Here is a 24768-nt window from a genome sequence, read left to right as displayed (position 1 = left end):
GGTCCCTTTGTATACCATTCGTTCTATCATTATTTCTCATGAATTCTCCCAGCCATCATCATTCGACAGCACATGCTAATTTCCCGCCACACCTGAACCTATGAAATCAATCTTAACCTTTTTGTAATCAATGCTACCCCTCCTGAGGGCCCCTCCTGTAATAGATAGCTACCACATGTAGGACTGGCCTTTGTGAGCATTTATGGGCATTTAGGATGGGGTGCTGCATTGGCTCTTGTGACAAGGGAGGAAGCTTCTCAGTGGGGCTTAGGCTCCAGATGCAGGCTGCCCAATAAAGCAGTGGGATGCCAAGCTGAAAGACAGAGCTTTGGGAGGAACCCTTTGACCCCATTATTATGGCTGGGATTAGGGGTAGTAGAGACTGCCCACACTCAGCTGCAGAGCTCTGGCCATCCCAAGGACAATCCATTGATCTACATGAGGAAAAAGCCGGAACGGGGGTTGGGTGAGGGCAGAGGCTCAGCAAAACCAAGTAAAGCAAGGAAGGGTCATGTCACATGGTGGAAATGACCACAGGCAATGTGGACAAGGGTTATGTGTACGTGTGAGAGTGGATCTGTGTACGTAACGAAGCAGGCGCTGATTCTTTCTCAGACCCGGGAAGTAGCAAGTCCTTTTAACTGTCACTCATAATCAACTCATAATTAATGAGTTTATTAAACTCCTAACTTTGTGAGCAAAAGTGAATGTTCCTTTGTGGCTGAATTATTTGATTGTGACTAGTGTGATCCCAGCTATCAGGGAACGTCATAACTCTGGCTAATGTTTTGGCAAGGTTCTCTGAAAGTTCTGAACAAACATTCCCTTAAAACAGAACGTTTTTTTTCAGCTGGTCTTTTATAATGTTCTCAAACCTTTGCACAAAAGCATTATTTATACATCATTCATGAAACATTTATTTTTTTTCCCCTGGAACATTTTAGTTTAAATGTTACAACTTGATTTCGAACACTCAGAGAACATTCAAAAGTACCTTTCTCATAATGTTTGCAAGTGAATGTTAAGTTAAAGGGTAACTCCACCCCAAAATGAATATGTAATCATTAATTACTTACCTCCATGTCGTTCCAAACCTGTAAAAGTGTCTTGGGTACACAATTTAAGATATTTTGGATGAAAACCAAGAGGCTTGTGACTGTCCTATTGACTGCAAAGTTAAACTATTAAACATTTTGGAGCAGGCAGCAGATGCTCTTCTGTTTCGGCCACACCTCACAGATGCACTGTTTTAGTTCAAATCAAAGCATAAATGCACGTAGAAAACATATTCTTGTGTCGCGGCTAACACAGAAGAGCATACACAGCTTGCGTTCTCTCCAAAATGGCATTATGGTGATGCGGAGAGACACAGAGGAGACAAATTGTTGAATAAAGTTGTTATTTTTGTTTTATTTGCATACAAAAAGTATTATCGTCACTTTATAATGTTACGGTTGAACCACTGATGGCAGATGTACGATTCTGACGATGTCTTTCATACTTTTCTGGACCTTGCCAGTATTATTTATTTGGCAGTCTATGGGACAGTCGCAAGCCTCCCAGTTTTCATCCAAAATATTTTCTGAAGACAAACAAAGCTTTTATGGGTTTGAACGACATGGGGTTAAGTGATTAAAAATTTCTTAGAACATATTTTTATTAACTGGGATGTGGCCCGAATTAAGCTCTCTGTATGTGATTGTCCATTTTTGATCCGCTTTATGAGCTTAAACCTCAACAATGCAGTTGATAGACTGGTTATCTGCAGGGGTTTCCTGCAGGCCTGCCTTAATCACAGGATTACAATAATATCCACTCACTCAACAAAGAGTCTTGCCCTGTTGTACTTTGTCGTATCACTGTTGTCCAGACTAATTGATAATTATTCTCTTGTTTAGCTTGTGAATGTCTTCATGATAGCTTTGACTTTAATTGTTATGAGATACACACTGCGGAAAATACATGGAATGATGGCAAAAAAATATTATTGCATATAATAATGTTTTGTTCATGCAACTTTTCCACTCATCCGCCATTTATAGGACAAAGTAATGGCAGTGAATACAAAAACCTTAGAAAACATTCATTGACATTTTAGGGTCAGGGTTTGGGTCACAATCCAGCGAGAATCTGTACAGACTCGGAGATGGATTGTGGGTTAAATTTAAGTCCACTGATGTTACATTCTGTAGGATCAGTGCTAACTTCTAAGATCTGTTAAAATGTCATTCTGAGAACTGAATATCTTTCACTCACTTACAGGTTGTAAACTAAGATATAAAGATGCAGTGAAGAAGTATGAAGGTGTTCTTGGAAAAATGTGGCATGAGGCATGATGCAAAAAATTAATTGTGAATGTTGACACAATGAAATAGATTTATAGCAGTAGAATAGTCTTGGTTTGTTGATTCTTTAGAGAAGATATTTTTGTTCTCTACTTCTCTTTAAAGTTCCTCTTGTATTCTAAGGAGGTTTGGTCCTGTGGCTGACCCATTTATTACCATTAGAAAATTAGATGTGGATGTATATGAAGATGTCAAACATAATCTTGAAATAACACATCTGCATAATGTCATAAACCCAAAAAACACATTGGGTTCTGGTTGGATACAAACACAGCTTAGACATTTAATTACTGATTTCTTTTTTCCTTTCTGTTCCAAAATGGATCATCATTCAAGTTTTATCTGAAAATGACCATTTGGCACACTCTTACGAGTGAGATAAGAGTAAACATGGCAACATTCAAATTTTCAACATGACAACATATGCTAATTGCATGTCTGATCAGTCTTATTTCTATGAATGGATATCATTTTTCATGGTCTGACTGCTGTTCAGGAGACCAAATAGGCACTTTTAGTTTATAGTGTAACCTAAATCATTCAATTCGAGATGCATGAACAAAACGGGGCAAATGCATAAACACAGTTTAATAGCTATTGCCTTTATGTATATGTATGCATATATATTTATGTATTTATTTACATTATGTAACTGACTGTTTGTTTGCAGCCCTAACAACAATGGTTGATTATAGTAGATAAGTATTTTCAAGTACTTTCATTCATAATGAAAATTTATTTTAGACTTCAGGCAGCGTTTTTGACTAAAATGAGAAGAAAAAGAAAATCCTCCATGCCCACGGGGAAGCAAAGACGTCTGACTGGTCTGTGTCCTGGTTGCTGATAGCCTCTGTCTCAATCTTCCTTAAATCTGTCTAAAAACAGACAGTAGAGGGGGTTGGGGGTGGGTGGGACGGGCAGAGCATGAACAGACTCACAGGTAAAAGAGATAATTTACGTTCAGTTGTTCAGGGCTGAGATAATGCTCCAAAAATGTGAGGGTGCCTGTAAGTTCAGCTTTGAGATGCATTATAGGACATTTGCGCTACAAGTCAAAGTTTGAAATAATTGGGATTTTAAAAAAAAAATGTTTTTGAGTCTGTTGAACTCACCAAAACTGCATTTATTTGATAAAAACAGTATACCTGAAAATCACCTGAAAAAACAATGCGCAAGTCCACCTTGGACAAAAGCTTTTTTAATGCATTGCGTGGTCACACCAAATGTTGACTTAATTTAGTTAATTAATAAAATCTATTTATGGCATTATTTTTGACGGCATTTCTACACAAGTGCCAAAAACTTCGCACAGTTCTGTAGCTTTGCAGGTTTCTTGAAGCGTTTTGGAGACATTGCCACAGTTCTTCTGGATTTAGTCTGTCTCAGTTTGTTCTGTTTCTTCATGTTATTCCAGACAGACTGATGATGATGAGATCAGATCTCTGTGTGGAGCACTGCCTGTTGTCAGACTCCTTGTGCAAACAAAAATCTCACTGGATTATTACAGTTAATGGCAAAAATAATGTCTGGAAATGTAAACTGATGTTTACTACTGACACACAACAGCAAATCATAGAAATAACTAACTTTAAATAATTTTTTGTTGGTGAAAATACTAGTTGCCTAATACTTTAGCACAGTAATATATATATATATATATATATATATATATATATATATATATATATATATATATATATATATATATACATATATATATATATATACATACATATATATATATATACATACACATATATATATATACATACATATATATATATATATATATATACACATACATATATATACATACATATATATATATATATATATATATATATATAGTGTAACTTGACAGCCTGCGTTGTTAGAGAGTGGCTCAGACATTTCAATTAAATTCTAATTTTATGTCATTTAACGACACGAGTAAATGATTAAAGAATTTTCATTTTTGGGTGAACTGTACTGATTATAGAGGGTATTGAAGCTTTTGACTCTGCAATTATTTGTTTGAATCTATTCAATACATAAGAAACTCTTTGTCAACATCAGAGTGCTATGTGTTATGTTATGTTGTGCTATGACAGCTCACTAATAAGTAAAAACTGATAGAGACAGAAAAGACTACACACTAGGCATCTGCTTGCATATAAGAAAACGAGTTACATGTTCTGTAATAAGTGACCGCATGTCACTGATGTCATCATTATTGTAATTACCTTGAGCCTTCCTTTAAAATAGCCTTCCTAGCTATTCTAACTATGGATCATACAGTAGTGTGCAAATTTGGGAAAGCATTTATCTACTATAAATTATGTGATAATATAATAGTAGTACTATACAGATTCATATCAAACAACTGAATTAGTATCATTATATTATAATTTATTCATACCTGTTAGAGTGGAAAATTCGTGGATTTGTCTGTCAAGATGACAATGGCAAAACTTGCTAACCAAAAAGGTGCATATTAACAATGTATACAATAGTAACTGGTAACATATGAACCATTGTTTAAATTTTGTGTTTACATAGTTCCATATTTATCATACGTACAGATATCACAGTATAAACCTTTGAAACACAATAGCAGCAAACAACATGAATACACTGTACACTACATCTCAAGACAGACAATATTACAGCATTTAGGACTGATAATGTACATACACTACATCTGAAGAGAACACTTTACCATTTCTTAATATTTGGATATACTCAGCTTTAGACAAAATCGTTTGCCCAAACACATCTGAATATTGACAGTGCTTTTTAGATTTTGGCAGATAGTATTAAAGTTAGTAAATGTGTTTGTCTCCTGTCAGTTGGGAATACTGGGGTTTTGAAATGATAAAGAAGACTCAGTCACTCATATGGAGCATGATTCCAACACCACACTTAAAATCAGAACCAACCAAAGGTGTGCATTTAAAAAACCAAAAGTTGCATGTTATGTATGGACAGGTTGATGGCTAATTTTGCTGGTACTCGTGACTAGTGACAGTAAAAGCTATATTTTTATAGTAGATTGTGACATGGTCGATGTGTATGGTTTGGCAGTGCAAATATACATCAAACATTCTATGCCAAGTTATAACATCAAATGACTGGGGCCCACTGCCTCAGAAGCACAACAATATCTTTTAGTATTTTAGTACCAAAGTGCATTTATGATTATGCCTATAAACTAGGCCAAACCCTTCAAAAAATTCTGACAACACCTGAGCCTGAGAGGCATAGTAATGAAGTCCGAATAGAGTTCAGACTGTTTCAGCCCTTCCAGTCCCAGGGAATACACAGATCCCCATCCTGCATGACTGAATAGAAGTGAGAGATGTAGAGATGAAGGCCCTGCATCTGCGGGGATCTCTCCTCCATCAGACGCCTACAGCAGGGGATCATCTGACTGCTCGACACACTGGGCTCTTTAGACAGACTGTGCAGAGACAAATCCTGCAGACAACACAAAATTATGTCTTCTTCCTCTGCCTCCAACCTGCATAGAAGGGAATATTTTCAATTGTAATTTAAGACGATCATTACTCCAGTCTTCAATGTCACGTAAAATCATTCTGTCACGTGTTGTTGTGCAAAGCTGCCCACTGCTCTGGGGTGTGTTCATGGTGCACTTTTCACTGCTGTGTGTGTGCACTTGGATGGGTTAAATGCAGAGCACCAGTTCCGAGTATGGGTAACCATACTTGGCAAATGTCACAACTTTCACTTTTTTCAAGATATTTTAAATTTAGTCCTAGAGCTTTCTGTCCCTCCATTGAAAATGTGTGTACGGTATACGGTCCATGTCCAGAAAGGTAATAAAAACATCAAAGTAATCCATGTGATAGAATTTGTTGAAGCATCGAAACTACATTTTGGTCCAAAAATAACGACTTTATTCAGCATTGTCTTCTCTTCCGTGTCTGTTGTGAGGGAGTTCAAAACACTGCAGTTTAGTTATTTCCGGTTTGCGAACAAATCACTCGATGTAACTGGTTCTTCTTGAACCAATAACAAAGATAACATGTCAGCAGCATCATACGTCAGCAGCGTCACTGCAGTGTTGTGAACGCGCTCACAACAGACCCGGAAGAGAAGACAATGCTGAATAAAGTCGGAATCTTTTGTTATTTTTGGACAAAAATTTATTTTCAATGCTACAAATTCTAACTGACCCTCTGAAGTCAAATGGACTACTTTGATTATGTTTTTCTTACCTTTCTGGACATGGACAGTATACTGTACATGCATTTTCAATGGAGGGACAGAAAGCTCTCGGACTAAATCTAAAATATCTTAAAACTGTGTTGCGAAGATGAACGGAGGTCTTACGGGTTTGGAACGACATGAGGGTGAGTCATTAATGACATAATTTTCATTTTTGGGTGAACTAACCCTTTAAGTAACGGAAACTTAATTGGAAGAACTGAAACAGGTGTAGAGCCAATTAAATAAAAAAACATGGAAAAAAGGCAGGAGAATGGAAACACGGAAAACTAAACTAAAACAGATCATATATGTGACAGTTCGCCCCCTCCCGGGAGGGTGGGGATTCAGGAGACAGGCATGGAGCAGGCAAGGGGTAGGCAATGGGAAATGGCATAGTTCATAGGATGAAGTAGATGGAAGGAGGAGCCAGGGAGGAGATAGGGCCAACAACAGCAAGGGGCCGACTGACGGAAATGACGCAGGTGGAGTAAGATCCCTGGACGGAGCAGAACAGCCACGGAGCCAGGGTGACACCGAGGATCCAGAGGGCCAAGGTGGAGCAGAAGGCTCAGGCAACCGATGTGGCTGCGAGGCTCCAGAAGACTACGGAGCAACTGAGGATGGAGGTGGAGCCGGAGGGAAGGAGGGGCCAGACAGAGCCAGAGGGATGGAGTGACGAGGTGAAGCCAAAAGAGTGGAGTCCCAAGGCAGCAGATGGTCGATGACTGACCTAGACGGAGCTGGTGGGATGACGGGCCATGGTAGAGCCGATGGGTTCAAGGACCGAGGTGGAGTCCAGGACTTGTCGGCTGGAAGTAGAGAGGTCAAAGTGGAGCTCGAGAATGGAAGTCCCGAGGCAGATCAGAGCACCCAGATGGTGCTGACTGAGGGTGAGCTGAGGGACTGACAGGTACCAATGGAGATAAAGCTGAGGAACTGGCTGGTTTAAGAGGAGGTGTGAGAGGGAGACTGGGAGGGAACACAGGAGGACTTGAGCTGGGCAGAACCACCAAAGACACAGGAGATTCAGGGCTAGACGGAACCAGTGCAGATGCAGGAGATTCAGGGCTGGACGGAGCCCTCAATCTCCGCCAGTATTCCCACGATGCACAGTGTTGTTGGCTCACACACTTGGTCAGTTGCACTTTCGAGTCCTAGCTTTGGGGCGATGATTGGCTCTTTCACTTTAAATGGCGCTGGCTCTTTAAATCGCAGCAGGCTCGGGCATATGCTCCGTGCCGCGGGATGATGACTGGCTGGCCTCTGGTTCATGAGTGCGGCTGGAGATGTCCTCCTCGGCAGGGCAGATGGAGAAATACAGTCAATTTCTCTCCAGCACCCACTCCACGAAAGCGGTGAAATTCTCCTTGGGAACGTCCCCTGGCAGGCGTGACTTACACCGCTCAGGCTGGTGATGTAGAAAGCACAGCGCTAGATCAATTAAGATCGATAAAGTCCCTGGTGTGGTCTTCCAGCAGATGGTCTTGCTGTTCCAGGCAAAGCAGCTGGACTGCAGGCAGGTCCATTCCGGGAGAGGGTTGAAAGAAACAACACAAACAAAAAAGAAAAAACGCTGCAAAATTACTCACTTTGGGGGTCTGCTTATTCATCACATGTTGTTGTGTAAAGCAAAGCGCACGACAAAGGAGTATAACCAAAGAGCTCTTTTAATAATCCACAGGAGAGAATAGGCACAACCAAACACAAATCCAAATGATGCAAAGCAGACAAAAGAACATAAGGGAACATAGACTTAAGTACCGTAATTCCTCAAATAAAAAAAGGTAGGACTCTTATAGTGGCCGGGGGCGTGGTCAACACTGACAAATGAAGGTCGGTCTTAAATAAAGGCCAGGGAAAAAATGTGTGCAGCAGAGCCAGATAACGAACGTACACACCCACTGCCGGAGCGTTTCTCGTTCTCGAGTCAAGAACCGGTAGCATCGATTTTCAGATCACCAGTACACTGAACTGAGAAGCGTTTCTGTCGGACGCGTCCGATTCGAGAACCGAGGAGCTGATGATACTGTGCATGCGTGATTCAGCGTGAAGCAGACTGACACACAGAGCGCGTCTGAACCGAACTGATTCTTTTGGTGATTTATTCTTAACTGATTTTTTGCTAATGTTATGATCTCTATCCACTGGAACGCTATCACTTTTAATTTAAAAAGGGGTTATTTAAAACAATTACTTATCAAACAGATGGAATTATAAATAAAGGCCTGCCTCTAATAAAAGCCTGCTTCAAACCAAAGCCTGTTACCTTCTGCAGGTCATGTAAATAAAGGCCCCGGCTTTTATTTGAGGAATTACGGTAATAGAAACTTAATTTGGGAGAACTGAAACAGGTGTGGAGATAATTAAATCAAAAACCATGGAAACAAGGCAGAAGAAAGGAGACACATTTCTTATTAATATCAGTGTGTACTGCTTAATATTTAATGAACAGAAAGTTCAAAAGAACAGCATTTATTTGAAACAGAAAACGTTCCTAAAATTGCAAAAGCCTTTTCTGTCACTTTTGTTCAATTTAATGTATCTTGTATCACAAAATAAATGTATTGACCCTAAACTTTGAAACAAACAATAGAAGTGCAAATTCAAAGACAATAATTCTATTGGCTAAAAATAACCCTTATACTAGGCTAAATTATTGATGAACATTTCTATTGAATTGTTCCTTTCTTTAGGTGTAACAGAATATTCAGTGGTAAATAATGTAGGGTGCAACCAAAAATTATGAATCTTAAAGCAGTAATTATGGTTAATGTTGTTTTTCCTGCCCTCACACATAGCCCTGGTTACATAATTACATCCAGCGAAATAGAAGCATTACATTTTGATTATGAAAACAAACATTTGGTCTTTATAATAATATACTGATGAATCATGCACAATAAGACCAGACACAAGACAAATGGTCTATTCTGATTTCATGTTTATGTGCAATGATAGGTCAAGCACTCACTTGTCTTTGCGCCGCATGCGTTTCCGGGCCTCCTGGGCCTGGCTCTGGAGGAAGTTCTGCAGCTGGAGGGTGTCACACAGAGTTGGGATGATGAAGTGGCCCATCTCATGCAGGCAGGGGGTGGAGCGGTCACTATGGCAACAGAACAGAATAGAAAAAACAATGATTGCCGGGACATTAAGCAGCACAAAAACTTGCAAGTGAACAGTGAGGATATATCAGTCAGAGATACGACAGAAATGAATGGAACACATGGAACCACAGGAATAGTCAGCTACAGTCTGTTGTCAACAGTCCAGTACGGTCTCTCTTGTGCTTCATTTTTATGTTTATCTCGTCTTTTTAGTGGAATTCTATCTGTTACAAAAAGAACATTTCCACAGCAATCCATTTAAAGCTACAGTGCATAATTTATTGGTATGTCATGCTGCACTCTAAGGGCATGTTCACATCAAGATATCGGTGATAGCTCCACTGATACTATATTGGCATCTACAACAACAGTTGGTATGGTCTGTTTGCTCTATGCACACACTACAGACAGTTATTTTCTGTTAAAGTTATACAGTTAGTCAGTTATTTTTTATTTTTTTTTATATTGTATTTTGAAGTGGATTCATTGGAGAAAAGGTGTTTTGGCCACATAATGTTATAGTTATGGTAGTTAGATTTTATCCATAGCATTTGATTTATGGCTGCTCAAAATTCAGCTTTAACATCCCAGAAAATATTACAACTGAAAAGAGTTAACAATTGTAATAATATTTCACAATATTACTACACAATATTAATAAATCATCAAATGCTGAGCATAAAAGATTTCTTACCAACCCCAACATTTTGAACAATAGGGAACGTCGTATAATTTTTTTTCTATTGTTTAAATATGTCATAAGAAAAGAAAATATGTTCAGAGGGGGAAAAACTATTTCCTGAGCCAACAATCTGATGCAAGAATTAATTTACTTTGTGACTTGATTTGATTTGAACTTTAAGCTTGTGTTTTTCCAAAGAGCTTAGCCTGAGCATATGCACTATTCAAGCCTAGTATTGAGACTCAATTTCTGAGGACCTTGCCTCACACAACGTGGGAAGTCGCGGCCTAGTGGTTAGAGAGTTTGACTCCTAACCCTAGGGTTGTGGGTTTGAATCTCGGGCTGGCAATAACACAACTAGATAAATGGCTGCCCACTGCTCCGGGTGTGTGTTCACAGTGTGTGTGTGTTCACTGCTCTGTGTGTGTGCCCTTTGGATGGGTGAAAAGCAGAGCATGAATTCTGAGTATGGGTCACCATACTTGGCTGAATGTCACGTCACTTTCACATTCTTGAAGGTCATAAACACAGACCACACACACAAACAAATGGCTGGAATTGAAGTATACGAGTATTTACTTTTCCAAGCTCATTGTGAGGCCTTGCATGCTGCGGGGGTGCAGGGAGAGGCGCTGAGGCAACAGTCTCTTGTGGAAAGTGTGGAGGGTACTGTAATGTTCCTCCAGAGGCAGAGCTGGACCCATCCGCTCGATGTGGATCACCTGAATCCCTCCCAAAAGGTGACTGATGCGCTCCTTCAGCCAGTCCGACCGCTGGAACAGGCTTCTGTAACTCAGCAATCTTTCAAAGAGCTGAACAAACACACAAGCAAGCTTCTTAGCACAAATGTTTGCGATCATGTTTGTTTATGTTAAAAATACGGTTGGGAATACCGTAAGACTGGTTTAATAAATAAGCTGTACCTTTGTCCATTGATGGTGGACATCCATTGTTCCTAACATAACATGCCCTGAGGCATTCATCCCTGACTGGTCAGTAAAAACGATTACGTGACCTGTTTTGGAAAATAAAGAAAAGTGATTAAACATTTGTGCACACATGAACATTAAAGCCATCTCATGAATCCTATTTTCATGGTTACCTCTCAGGATGTGCAGAGCCTCAGGGCTTTGTGTGGAGAGACGACCCAGACTCTGCAGCTGACAGCATTTGTGTGCAACTCCCCATTTGCGCTGCCACCTACAGGACAGAGAACCACACAATCAAAGTTAACATTTACTTTACAACAGGACACAATAACTGAACATAAGCAGTAATACAGTACCGTTCAAAAGTATGGAGTTGGTATTTACATTTGATCAAAATTATAGTAAAATACTGTGAAAATAATGTGAAATTTTCTGTTTTAATATAATATAATATGCAATATGACAATCTAAATAATTAATTAATGCCAAATATAAGATTTTGCAGAACATAAGAGCATAATAGTAAGAGTTAGAGCTGACCTGATATCCAACAAACCAAGTTTCTGAATCAACTCTCTTTTCAGTCTTTTCAGCTCCTCACGCCGTGGAAGACTGGCATTCTGTTTCTTTGTGGCCTCCGACTCATTGTTTCTCAGCCATAAACTGAATATAAAGACAAAAAGAAACAATGTTTCAGATCTGACAATGCCTTAAATGAGACATTATATATCCTACAGTTATTAAAGAATAGTGCCAATGAACTATGCCTGAAATAACATACCTTTGTTTATATATTATATATAGTACAGTCCTACATGCGTGTTACAAAATGCTTTCTAAAGATGTTACAAAGCACAAAGTTCCTAATCTCAAATGGGTGAAGGAGTTAAGTTTTAGCCAATTCTAATATCAACACTTCACACAAAATGACAGCAAACAATAGTTTAACCCTGTAAAGCTTGGCATATTAAATATTAATTAAGAATATATATATATATATATATATATATATATATATATATATATATATACATATATATATATATATATATATATATACATATATATATATATATATACATATATATATATATATATATATATATATATATATATATATATATTTGTTTGTTTGTTTGTTTTTTGTTTAAACAAACAAACAAAACAATTCAGAAGCCCAAACAGAGCAAAAATATGCAATTTGCTGCAGTTGCTGATATTTAAATGGCCAAAAGAATTATTGAAATTTTGATAGCTAGTAATGTAAATCAATGAAATCTTTATAACAGTACAGAAAATGTCACTCCATATCCCCAACAATGTCTTAGTAAGATAATATTTAAATGCATATATTCAATAGTTTTATGATCAAAGCTCTGTTACAGTGATGATTGTAAAAAAAAAAGGTCCTCCAAAGCCTGATGCATCACATTTAAAACTAAAATTTTGACATAATTAAAATAATAATAATAATAATTGAAGTAAACCTAAGTCGCTTCAGTTCAGTGTTCAATCTTGAAATACTACTACTTCATAAATATCTGATTCTTTCTCATAAAAAGGATTTTTGCTGTAACAAGACACATGGTGCATAACCCGAAAGGAGACCATTTTAGGATTATACTAAAAAAAGAATAAATTTAATTGCTTAAAAGTATTACTAACAATAAAACGAAGTCATGTCATAGATTGAGTACAGCAGTTTTTATGTTGCTAATAATCAAATAAGATACAGTAAGCTTTAAAGGGGTTAAATGTGTGTACCATGGTTTTATTGAATTTCCACAGCCTTAGTATTTGCAAAAGCTTTAATCTCAGGCCGTGAGGCCCACTGAAGGGTTCCTGTCATCTGTGGTTCAGTGTACACATTTCTCCTTTTAATAAATGGCACAAAACACATTGTGAAGTCATTAATCACAGTAAATACAGAGAATGGCTTGAGAACATTTTGTTCTGTAGAGAAGGACAAGGCTAATTGTAGACACAAACAAGGTTGCTGGTGTGACACTACAAATGTCAGCTGGGCTTGTTCTGGCCGCTGTGATACAGCCATGGTGTCACAACAGTCCTACAGAATTGCATACTAGCCAAACTTTTGTGCAGCTGCTGGAGATGTCGTCTAGCATTTCTAACACATTAAGCAGTGGTGTTCATATGGGTTACATGAGTTAAAAAAAAAAAGGAAAAAAAGAAAAGATTCATATGAAATGGTGGCCAAGAAAAGTCTCTTTCTCTCAGTACCTGAGTGTGGGCTCGACTCTTCTGGCTTGTTCTAACTCCTGCTCTGGGTCCCTGAATCCTGTGAAAGTGTAATAAGTCTTGTCCCATTTGATGGGCCGATAGAAAGCTGTTCCAGGCTGTTGTGTCGAGCTCTTCTCTGTCTCAGCCTTGAGCACATCTTGAATATGTTCAACCGAGAGGCTACAGGACCTCAGAACATCCAACACTGTGCTCAGAACATCCTTAGACTGCAGGGTAAAGGTCACTGAACGGAATCCTGGGAAATGTAGGGTTATCCCATTAAAAGCATGCATTGAGAAACAGAATATAGCTTACTGCTTACAAGTTTCAAAAAAAAAAGGTAAGATTCAAATATTCATTCATTTTAAAATTCATTTTTTCCCTTGGTGGCAAAGCTGAATTTTCATCAACCATTACTCCAGTCTTCAGTGTCACATGACCCTTTAGAAATCATTCTAATATACACATTTAATGTTAGACAAATCTCTTTTATTATCAATCATGAGAACCTGTAGATATTTTATGAAGTAATTATTAATTTAAAATAGAAATCTCTTGTAACATCATAAACATTTTGTCATGTTTGATCAATTTAAAGCATCCTTGATTAAAAACTTTTCTGGCAAAATACTGGTAAAATTAGATAAAAGACTTTTGTTCAGGGAAAAACAATAACAATTAAACTATTAAAGTTACTGCATGACTTTAGGTGACATGGAATATAGTGCACGAGTCAGATGGTCTAGCTGTATTCATTAATGTATTCGTAGTAGTAGTATAACTAATATTATTATTATTATTAGGAGTAAAAATCACAGTGTTAATCAGATGTGATCTGGTGTTACCTGAGGCTAGCAGTCTACCACTGGAGTCTGCCTTTTCTTTTGTGTCCCGGACATAAAAAGTGAGGTTTGCAGGTTTGGGGGATCTTGCCCCAGGCTTCTGAAGATTTTCAAGATAACCACTTAGCCTTTTGAGGGAGTTTTCATTTACTTCCTACAACAGAGAAAAGAAAAAACCAAGCAATATTAAAACATTCACAACCTGCTCTGTAGAGGGAAAAGGCAAAAAAAAAAAAAAAAAAAAAAACCTTATCAAATATTTTCATCATGCATTGCCATTATGTGTTTATGTATATAAAAATTATATTCAGGGTTTGTAATTATGATAATAATTATTTAATTATTATTACTCTCTCTCTTGGATGCTGGCCAAAGAAATCAGGGTGCACTGCAAAGTAAAAGGGCCGCAGGGCATTAATGGCATCCGCTCCTGAGAGATTCCTCCTCTGAACCATACGAGCAGAAACACATCTACCACCAAGCCTACAAGAATGAGGACAATACTGATTAGATGCTTAAAGATTTAAAAAAAAAAATTATTTGCAGCTGTCTATAAGGAGTATAATGTTACATAGTGTTTCCTAGTGTTTTGTGTGTGTGTGTGTGTGTGTGTGTGGGGGGGGGGTAAACTTACCTAATATAACGCAGGAAGGTGGTCACATACATCACGTTAGTTCCTTCTTGTAAGAAGGAAGAAGAAATCAAGTCACTTGAGAAAGAAAAAGCATGACAGACTTCAGCATCTTCAACTAGACAAACATTATATACTGCATCTTTGAATGGTAATTTCAGGACTATATATATCTATATATATATAGATATATATAGATATATATACACACACACACACACACACACACAATGTCTTTTGATCAATTTAAGGCATCCTTGCTGATTAGAAAGTATTAATTTATTTCCAAAAATGAATGAATTTCAATCAATCAATTAATGAATCTATCTATCTTTCTATCTAAAACTTGTTTTACTAATATATGGTCAGTAACATATACATTGTGTTATTATGGTAATTACACAAAGAAAACAAAAAAACTCTGCCTTGATAATAACTGTGCTTTTGTGTAAATTACTTTGCTCACAAAAAAATAGTTTTTAAGAATACATGGAGTGTCAGAAATATAAACGTTCTTATTTATAAAAACCCCAACAACCCATACTCTACTACGAGATCAATTATACCTCCCTCATGTATGCATTGATTCACTTTTATTTTATGTAACTTTTTTTTTAGTCTCAGCACCCACATATAAAATGAATAAAGTGCTACTACGCGCGACTAATTAGTTTCATGTAAGTATAACAGGATATATGGCTGAAGAGGAAGAAGAAGAGGCTGTTAAATCAGGTCAGGTGCAAGCAGGGTCATGGTGTGTTTTCTCGACCTACACATTGTTGATATTAATCACAAGCCTCACAAGTCAAGCGTGGAAACCAAACACAACAAGAAACATTTCCATCAAAATATTATCCATAAGATTTTAGAGCCATTGGATTTAAGCAGCATTCAATCCACTCAACACACAAACACTGACCAACACTGTAAACAAGGGCAAACACAAACTCTTCAAATAAAAACAACAGTCTCAGACTTAATCAGACACACACAAAATGTATGTCAGCATGAGATAGAAATGTCCAAAACACTATACAATGATTTACCTGCGATTTAGCAGTCTTACATGTTCGCTGCTGTTAAAACTAAACCCGAAGTCATATAACGTTACTCCATTCAGGCCTAATCATCCAGGCCAGAGTAATCAACTGCCTATTTTCGAAAACAAGCGCACCTAGTGGGACTTAAATCAGGCATAACTAATCGTTTGTTTATCTTTGTCGGTTTTGTCGTGTACACCGGTGGTTCCCAACGTTCCTGGAGCCCACGTGTACACTGTTTATTTATGTATTTATTTATTTAGTGAAAGACGGTAGTTTTTAAATACGTGTGTAGGTTATAGTTTCCATTTACTGACTGATTTATATATTATCTACTGCAGTATTATTTGGTTTTGCACCAACGTCAGCACAGATGACGTCCTTTAGAAATCATTCTAATATGCTAATTTAGTGCTCAAGAAACCTTTCTTATACGTCATCATTATTATGTACATTTATAACGGTTGTCTATCTTAATGTAGTATTAAAACTGCAATAAAGTGTAATTCTTAAATTTATTTGAACAGAAAGTTTTAAGAATAACATTTAATATATATATATATATATATATATATATATATATATATATATATATATATATATATATATATATATATATATATATATAATTAACAGATGATCCTTAATTAAAAGAAAAGTAAAGAAAAGAAAACAGATTAAGAAAGGAATGATAAAATTATACAAACTTTTGATTTTTAGTGAGTAGGGTTGATTCTTATTGCTGCTTTAAATGTTATGTTTATATTTAAAACATACTGTTGAACTTTTTAATGTTTATATATCAAGAATTGTATTATTTATGACTAAGAGAAATGAATTTTCTTCCTTGTACTTTTCACATTTTATACTTTAACAAGGAGCCCCAATTTGTGTCAAGTCAACTTAAATACAGTAGAGTCTGTGGCAGAAACTTTCTGTTGTAACACATTGCAACGTGCCAATAAAATAAATGCATATTGGGAACACTGTAAACCTGTGAGATGAAGGTGGAATAATGCTGTTACGTTCACTGTAAGATAGAAGTAACACATGAGGGTTTTGTACATTCTGGTGTAGGCTACAGTAGCTAAAGGAGATAGCTGTTGGCGTGCTGCAGGCAGACATCAGACATGTAATGCACCCAAGTTGCCAGACATCTCAATCGCTTCAGGGTCAGAGAAGATCTGGTCACTCTTGATTGACCAGAGCAGGACTCACAAATCAGATTGTAAAAATCTTTAATATGGCATTGACATTGAGCAGAGACAATGGCGGAAACAGAGACATCAGTGACAGATGCTGCTGGCCTTTGTGTAAAGATCTGTGCTGGACCTGTCAGCAGTGGCATCAGCTACTGTTGCAAAAGAGGAGAGAGTGTGTTCATGTCTGTGAAACCTCCGGGAAACCATAGTGACACACTGACAGACAGTCAGACTACATCACTAGGACTAGACATTTCGTTACGTTTTGTGGTTTGAGGTTAAGATGTCCCGTATCCACTAGAGGGAGCAAGTAGGCTACTACTTTCCCTGAACTTACCAAAATGTATGTATTGATTAGATCTATGTAGAATTAAGGTTTTATGGCTACTGTGACGATATAATGAATAATATGATAAAATATTAATAATAGTAATAATAATAATAATATTGAATATAATAACATAGATATATACATAAAAAGAAAGGAATAGTGGACTTCATTATTATTTGTTTGCCTGATGTTTGTGTTCAACTGACTTCAAAGTGTTTTATAGAATTTCTTTATATTTAATTCGTTTTAAATACTCCATAAAATATTAAAAGCAACTTTACATATTAAATACCACTACTAAATACCACTAGGGATGGGTATCATTAATGTTTTAACGTTATTACTGTACTCTTACTGATACTGCTTATCGATTCGGTATATATGGGTGTGTGACAAATTAAGAGCTGAATTAACATTGCTTTATATTCTGAAATGTAAGATAAATATTTAATGAATATAAAACATACATTTGTAAATGCACCAGTGTGCGTCCATTTTAGTGTTTTATACTGTAGAGTACATAAGATAAGATACAGTAAGAACATGAACAAATAAAAAAAAAGTAAAACAAACTGACAAATACAATAAAACAGATACAAATTAAATTAAAAATAGTGCTTTTTTTTCCATGAAGGTCTACTAACATAAATAATTAATAAAGTATTACAAGTAAATTAATTAATTAAAATTTTCAGTGTATGTATTAATAGATTAATGCTTATTATAGCTATAACGTAATTCAGAAGAGCTTCACACTATGAAGATGATTGTGTGTTGAGCATCTGCGTTCGCATCAGTTTGCGCGTGAGCTCTATGAAGAGATGCTCATCTTCTACTCGTCCACGGCAATGAGTGTTGCATTAGGCCTCGGACTATAATGTCATATAGCCTATAACACATCACATGTTTATATTTAATATTATCAAATAAATACTCTCTAAGCCGTCCATTTTGACATATTTTGTGTGTTTTTTATTGTTTCAGAGCACGTGGAGTCAACACTTTTCAGCTTGGCGAAGAGCGTCTCTTGTGCGGATTGTGCTTTCAATGTTTTATTACCAATCACGTCACGCAATATAGCAACAGTATAAGACAGTTTTTTTTCAACAATTACCGATTCTGCTGATTCTGACTTTATTCTGACTTTTCTGAATGATTATATATATATATATATATATATATATATATATATATATATATATATATATATATATATATATATATATATATATATATATATATATATGATTAAATTAATATAAACCATCAATTTGTAAATGCACCAGTGTGAAGGCATTTTTAGTGTTTTATACTGTACATAAAATAATATACAGTAAGAACACAAACAAAGAAACAAAGTAAAACAAACTGACAAATATAATAAAACAAATATACAAATTAAATTAAAAATAGTGCCTTAATTTTTCCATGTATGTATTAATAGATTAATGCTATAAATAATTAGCCCCGGGACTGATTAAATACCGGATTTCGGTAACCATCCCTAACTACCACTTCTCACTATTAACTAGTTGCTTATTAGTGAAAATTTGCTTATTGGCTGTTTATTAGTACAAAGCACATATTAATACCTTTTTCTGCATGACCATATTTTAGATCCCTTAATACTACCACAAACCTAAATGTATCAACTACCTTACTATCAATAAGCAGCAAATTAAGAGTTTGAGGCAGAAGTTGTAGATAGTAGTTAGTTAAAGTGAGAATTGGTCCCCAAACTAAAGTGTGAGCAAATAAATAGATAAATTTTCTCTCTTTTAGCCTAATTTTTCATAAAGAAATCCACACAGTCATTTTATCAGCTTTTATTTTTATTATTATAATACAAGTTAAGTTCCAATATACTTCTGCTGCTTAAAAAAAGGATATTTCAAAAATGATATGAGAAGACATTAGAGTTTACCTTGGCTACAAATATTCAAGTGCAATTCTAGTCTCACAGTGATATTCGTTTTATCTCATTAATATCAACACTCACTGGAATTTAATCCACTGTGCTTATCTGATATGAGAATTTAATCTGGTGACCACTGAACTACTATAAAACACTCAGCCACAATAATATACTAAAATCTCAGAGAATATACAGCAACTCTACTACATCTTCATCTGTCATCAGCAGACGCAGGTTCATTTTCAGGACATGGTTCATTCTCAGTCAGTTGACAGGTTCATGTGCAAGTGTGTGAATAGTGTCGTTGTGTGTGATGAGGTGAGACCCTGGTGTTGTGAAGAAGCCGTACCCTTACACCACGGCGGCCTGATTCACAACACCAGCTGTCCTGCCCCATCATAGAGGTAGAACACATCATTCATCAGCTTCCTCCTCCATGCAGGTCACCTGTCAATCAAACAAATGCATCACATATGACCCCTTGACTGATAATAGACAATTGCACCACATCATAGATAAAATTATATTTTCTGTGTGTATTATTATTATAGGACACATGTATAAAAAAAATACACTAATAAATGTTGTTAATTTGACCAGTTTGATTTTTCATTTTCCTGTATGTTTGGTATTTTGTTTGAAAAAATTTTTTTTTGCAGGACGAACAAAGCCAATTACAAAATAATGTGAATGAATCGTTACTAAAAAGTTCTACATTCTGTATTTAATTAATATTCAACAATAAATATTCCTGAAAGAATAGCAATGAAAGCATTATATTATTTTTAAACAAAAGAAAATATTTTAAAAACCTATTATGCACCTTTTTTTCGGTCAAATTAATTAATAGACACATGATAATTAACATTAAAGATTTCAGTATGTTTCTGTAAGTTGAAGAAGCTGTTAATATACCTAAAAAAATGACCTCACATTACAAAACCCTCGGCGTGGCCCGCGGAATAAAAGGCGTAATTACTGCGTTCACCTCACCAGGGAAAGTTGACTTCCTGATAATTCCTTCCCTGTTACAGGACAGCCTCCAGGGTAGAGGTCTTATGAGTGTGGCTCTTATGTTTCTGATTTCATTTCAAAGGCTTAACTGAATTGAACTACTGCAATGGAGTTTTTTGTATTTTTTGTATTTTCTCACAAGAATATGACTATTTCCTGTGACTCTATTCTTTGGCTATTCTACTATCCCATCTCTATCCACTGCAGGTTAATCCATGTTAATTCCTGCACGGATGAACATGTCACAACACATATAATATCCAGGCAATACGTTCCCCCTTCTAATCCTGTTTCATCAGCTCGCGTGACCTTTACGGTCAATCTCATTGCGACAAAGCCCACATATGGGCTTCTGAGCCAAGAACTTCTTTAAGGTTTGAATGAAAGACCGTGAGAGGCAGGAGATTTCTGGATGTCTGCCAGTATCCTACAAACACAGACTGACACAGTGCAGAGTCATGAAAAGAATAAAACAAGGAAATACATAGAATCTGTATGGAACTGTAAAAGCATGTGTGTGTGTGTGTGTGTGTGTGTGCATTAAAAAAAAGACATGTGACCTGTCTTTGAGACAAGTAGAAATAATCATGCCCTCTCTCTTCTCGATGCCAGAGGATTTTAATACCCTTTTTGAAGTGCACTGAGTTTAATTTGCAAATTGACCTCAATAATTTGGGTGCATTTAATATTAAGTCCTCTGATATTTTCAGCCGTGCAGCTCTCACCTCAACAGTGTCAGAGACAGATTGTAATCTTTTGAAAATGAAGGGAATCAGATGGACAGCTCCAAACTAATACATCAAACCCAATGTAATGCACAATGTGATCAAAAGAAGTGTATTGCTTAATAATACAGTTTTTGTAAGGTTCATGTTAACAACATTTTTGACAAATTTATTCTTGAAAGTGTTTTTTTTTTTTTTGTTCCTTTTTATTATATTTAAATCAAATTAAATTAACTGTAATATTTTTGTAATGCAAATAAGAATATTGACTATTGAACCCCAGACCATCCTCATAGACTCAACAGATCTGGTAGTGGATCTTGTCTTGATATTGGAGAGTGAGTTATTTTTGCGGTGATGTTTGTGCTGCAGCGCTCTTGACGGACTGAGCTCTGGCCATTTCCTGCTGAAGCACCAGCTGTTCCTCTGACAGTCTGGCTACATCAGAACCAACTCATTTATCTCCCACATCCCACACACGGCCCGCCGACAAAACCAAAGTCACTGTCTCATCACCATGAGAGAGAGAGAGAGAGAGAGAGAGATGGCAATATATGGTACAATGATGATGTCAGATGTTAATATAATGGTGTTTTATATATTCATTCATTCATTACTGTGATATTTACATGGAACTCAAGATACTTCCAAGAAAATCATGGTTTTATCACAGTAAAGGGCCAAAACAATGGCATGAAACTTAATGATCAGTTTGGCTTATGAATACTGATTACGTCACATCAGATTTACCCATTACTTGATTTGTTGAAAGGCAGACCCTTATGCCATTGAAAAACTTCCCAAGTGTTATGATTGTGAAATTAAAGTGATTAAAAATGTCATGGTAAAAACCTGAGGATACTGAGGGTAAGTCCTTACTCTATACAGTGAAAAACTGTAGCAGATCTAATTTCATGTTTACTGAAAAAAATAAAATACTATTAACAGCTCTTGGAAGTAAAAAAAGAACAAATAATTTCTTGATTTACAGTGAAAACTGTAAATTGACATTCCCAGAATCTCTGAGTGACAGCGCAGCTATTGATGGTTTTTCATTCAATTACGTTAAATAAAGTTCCTTTTTAGTCTTATAGGATTTGTTTAGTCTTAAAGATATGTTATATCTTTAAGATTTAAGATTCAAGATTTTTATGTGTCACATACATGGTTATATGGAGAGCATATGACCAGCAGTAAAATGAAAGGTTAAGTGCTGCTTAACACGTACTGCTGTTAAGTGTTGTTTATCGCATTATTTCAGAGTCATGTGTGTATTTGAGTGTATGACACAGTGCACCTTCTGTATATTACGATTTATCGTGGCTTATGGAAGAGCTGAACTTACATTAATCATATGTCTTCCTCTTTACAAACATATTAAGGTTAAAAGCAAACCAAAATAAAAGTATTCATGTGATATAATTCTTTACTTCTTATTTCATTCTGTCCAGGATCATTAGGCTCTGGCTCTTTAGACTGGAAACACGGACAGTTTGTCACACTTGTTTTGCTTGCTAAACGCTGGCCTAAACATTAATGGCTCCTGGCTGTAATTAAAGCTCTTAAGGAAATTACCCTGAGCTGAGTTCTGTGGAAGCTGCTGCGGGGGAGGATTCCGTGGCACAATCCCAGCCAGTCTTTCCTCCTCAAACACGGCAGAGTTTGCGTCTAAGTTCTGATAGAACGATCCATTCCTTCTGAGCTCTCCTGACAGCTAGGCTTATTCAGCAGAGTGCTGGCCCACCCAACTCGAATTCTGGGACTTTGCTAAGCAGTTTCAACATATCTCAATGTCCCCGCAGGAAACCTAACAGAAGGATCAATCAAACGATCACAGCAACGCAGAATCAGACACAGGCTGGACGTGTCTGGCTCGCACTGCTTAGCTGATGCTCTGCCAAAACACAACTGTGATGAAAGAGATGCAATACAATATTTGGACCCTCAGTACCCTCAAAGGTAACACTTTATAATAACTTTCATTAATAAATCATTAACAAACATTATATGGATCATTAGTTAATATACAGTCAACGTGTTAGAAACGTGAGATCATGTGCTTGGTAATGTTTGCTAATTAACTTATTAAACATTAGATAATGTTCAAACAAATCGTTATTTCATGTCAGTTAAAATACTTACAAATGTCATTAAACTTGCACTTCTTGAAAATCTACAATTTTTTTACGGATGTTATAAAATGATTAAAAGCTTGTGTTAATGCACAACACTTTTGCTTTTGAGGAATGATGGGGTACGGTTAGGGACAGGTTTGGTGGTTTGGATAAGTTTAAGGATCAACAGTGTAGAGGGATCAATTTCATTCTTATAAGGAAGCACAGTTCTTGATAAATGAACAAGTATTTTCTTTCAAGAAATGATTTATTTCCACCCCGTTTATTTATGATTCAAGGAATGTTGATGCAATAATATAATATAATATAATATACAAAAACATAGAAACTGATGGTATGCTGATTTAGATAACTTAGTAAGTGTGTGTGTGTGTGTGTGTGAATTTGATGGTTATTTTGAAGGTATTTTAATGGTTTATATTCTTATCACATTCACTGCAGCTGCCAAAGGCAAAAGAGAATTGGAAAAAGATCAGTCCATCTCCCCTAATACACTAAAAAAAGTAAAAAAAATAAATAATAAAAAAAAAAATGGACATTTTAGGGACCCAAAGATGCCATTTTGCAAAACTAGATGTGATTCATAAATGTGAATGGTGTTTACTGCTAAATATAGTTTCATTTCCAGCAGCTAATCATTAATTGATGAACTTCAAACATAATAAGACATGCTACCAAGTAAAAATGACCTGTTAAATGGTTAATGCAGTCAGGTCTTGGTAAACTGCCTATAACATACTGTATAGTAATACCATGCATCAAGCATTTCAGATTCTCACGACTGTAACTATGAGTCCTATCAACCCAAGGGAAATATTAATATCAATGATAACAAAGAAATTAATTGTATATAAAAAATTTATAAGAATAATCTAATGCCTACAGTCAGCAGATCTGTTTCTTGAATCGGTTAAGACAGTTTGCTCATTTCTAGGGAAATCTTGTGACGAGCTACTGGTCTGAATCTTGCTGCATACATTAAACAGCTCCAAACACACACACACACACACACACAAACTGCCAATGTCTGACGGCCTTGTGAAGTCCAGACTGTCAGTAAACGCATGACATGCAGTGATGGTCCCAGAGAATGTGTGCTGTGTAAAACAATACTGCCTCTGAAAGAGGCAAATCTCCTGTTTTACTTCTACAAAAATGTTTCCCACTGTTTGAAAGATAACAAAGATTCTAAACATTCTATTAATGATTCTAAAAACTTAAATTTAAAAACAGAATGCGGGAGGATCAATTTAAGCCAATCTGATTCTACGCTGCACGACCGTTTCTCCATTTCTGTGCTCCCTGCTGTAGTCAGACAGTAAGGGACAGCCTCTAGACACAAAATGGCTGTCTTCATCACCCATTATATGCTGCTATTCAGAGTAAAGTAGTTAGCAATGCTAAATGCTATGTGCAATGCAAT

At 36.3% G+C, this 24768-nt stretch overlaps 1 protein-coding gene across 4 annotated transcripts; it reads right to left on the bottom strand.

Moving 5' to 3' along the window:
* Positions 1 to 4715: 4715 nt before the first annotated feature.
* On the bottom strand, positions 4716 to 16116 carry LOC113076335 (T-cell activation inhibitor, mitochondrial-like). 4 transcript variants are annotated; one of them, XM_026248964.1, is made up of 11 exons: positions 16030 to 16116; positions 14987 to 15061; positions 14703 to 14835; positions 14356 to 14506; positions 13511 to 13766; positions 11810 to 11932; positions 11443 to 11540; positions 11264 to 11355; positions 10920 to 11152; positions 9526 to 9657; positions 4716 to 5844 (listed from the first exon to the last, which is right to left on the bottom strand). In XM_026248964.1, the coding sequence occupies exons 2-11, from the start codon at positions 15016 to 15018 to the stop codon at positions 5619 to 5621; spliced, it is 1476 nt and encodes a 491-aa protein (XP_026104749.1). In that variant the 5' UTR covers positions 15019 to 15061; positions 16030 to 16116; the 3' UTR covers positions 4716 to 5618. The 4 variants fall into 4 exon arrangements, with proteins under 4 accessions (XP_026104749.1, XP_026104750.1, XP_026104751.1 ...); XM_026248965.1 differs by having other exon boundaries at positions 5619 to 5844; positions 14987 to 15032; XM_026248966.1 differs by having other exon boundaries at positions 5619 to 5844; positions 14987 to 15029.
* Positions 16117 to 24768: the final 8652 nt, after the last annotated feature.

This window comes from Carassius auratus, unplaced genomic scaffold (genome assembly GCF_003368295.1).
Source record: "Carassius auratus strain Wakin unplaced genomic scaffold, ASM336829v1 scaf_tig00019984, whole genome shotgun sequence".
Classification (NCBI taxonomy): Eukaryota; Metazoa; Chordata; class Actinopteri; order Cypriniformes; family Cyprinidae; genus Carassius; species Carassius auratus.
This window is presented reverse-complemented; position numbering and strand designations above follow the sequence as displayed.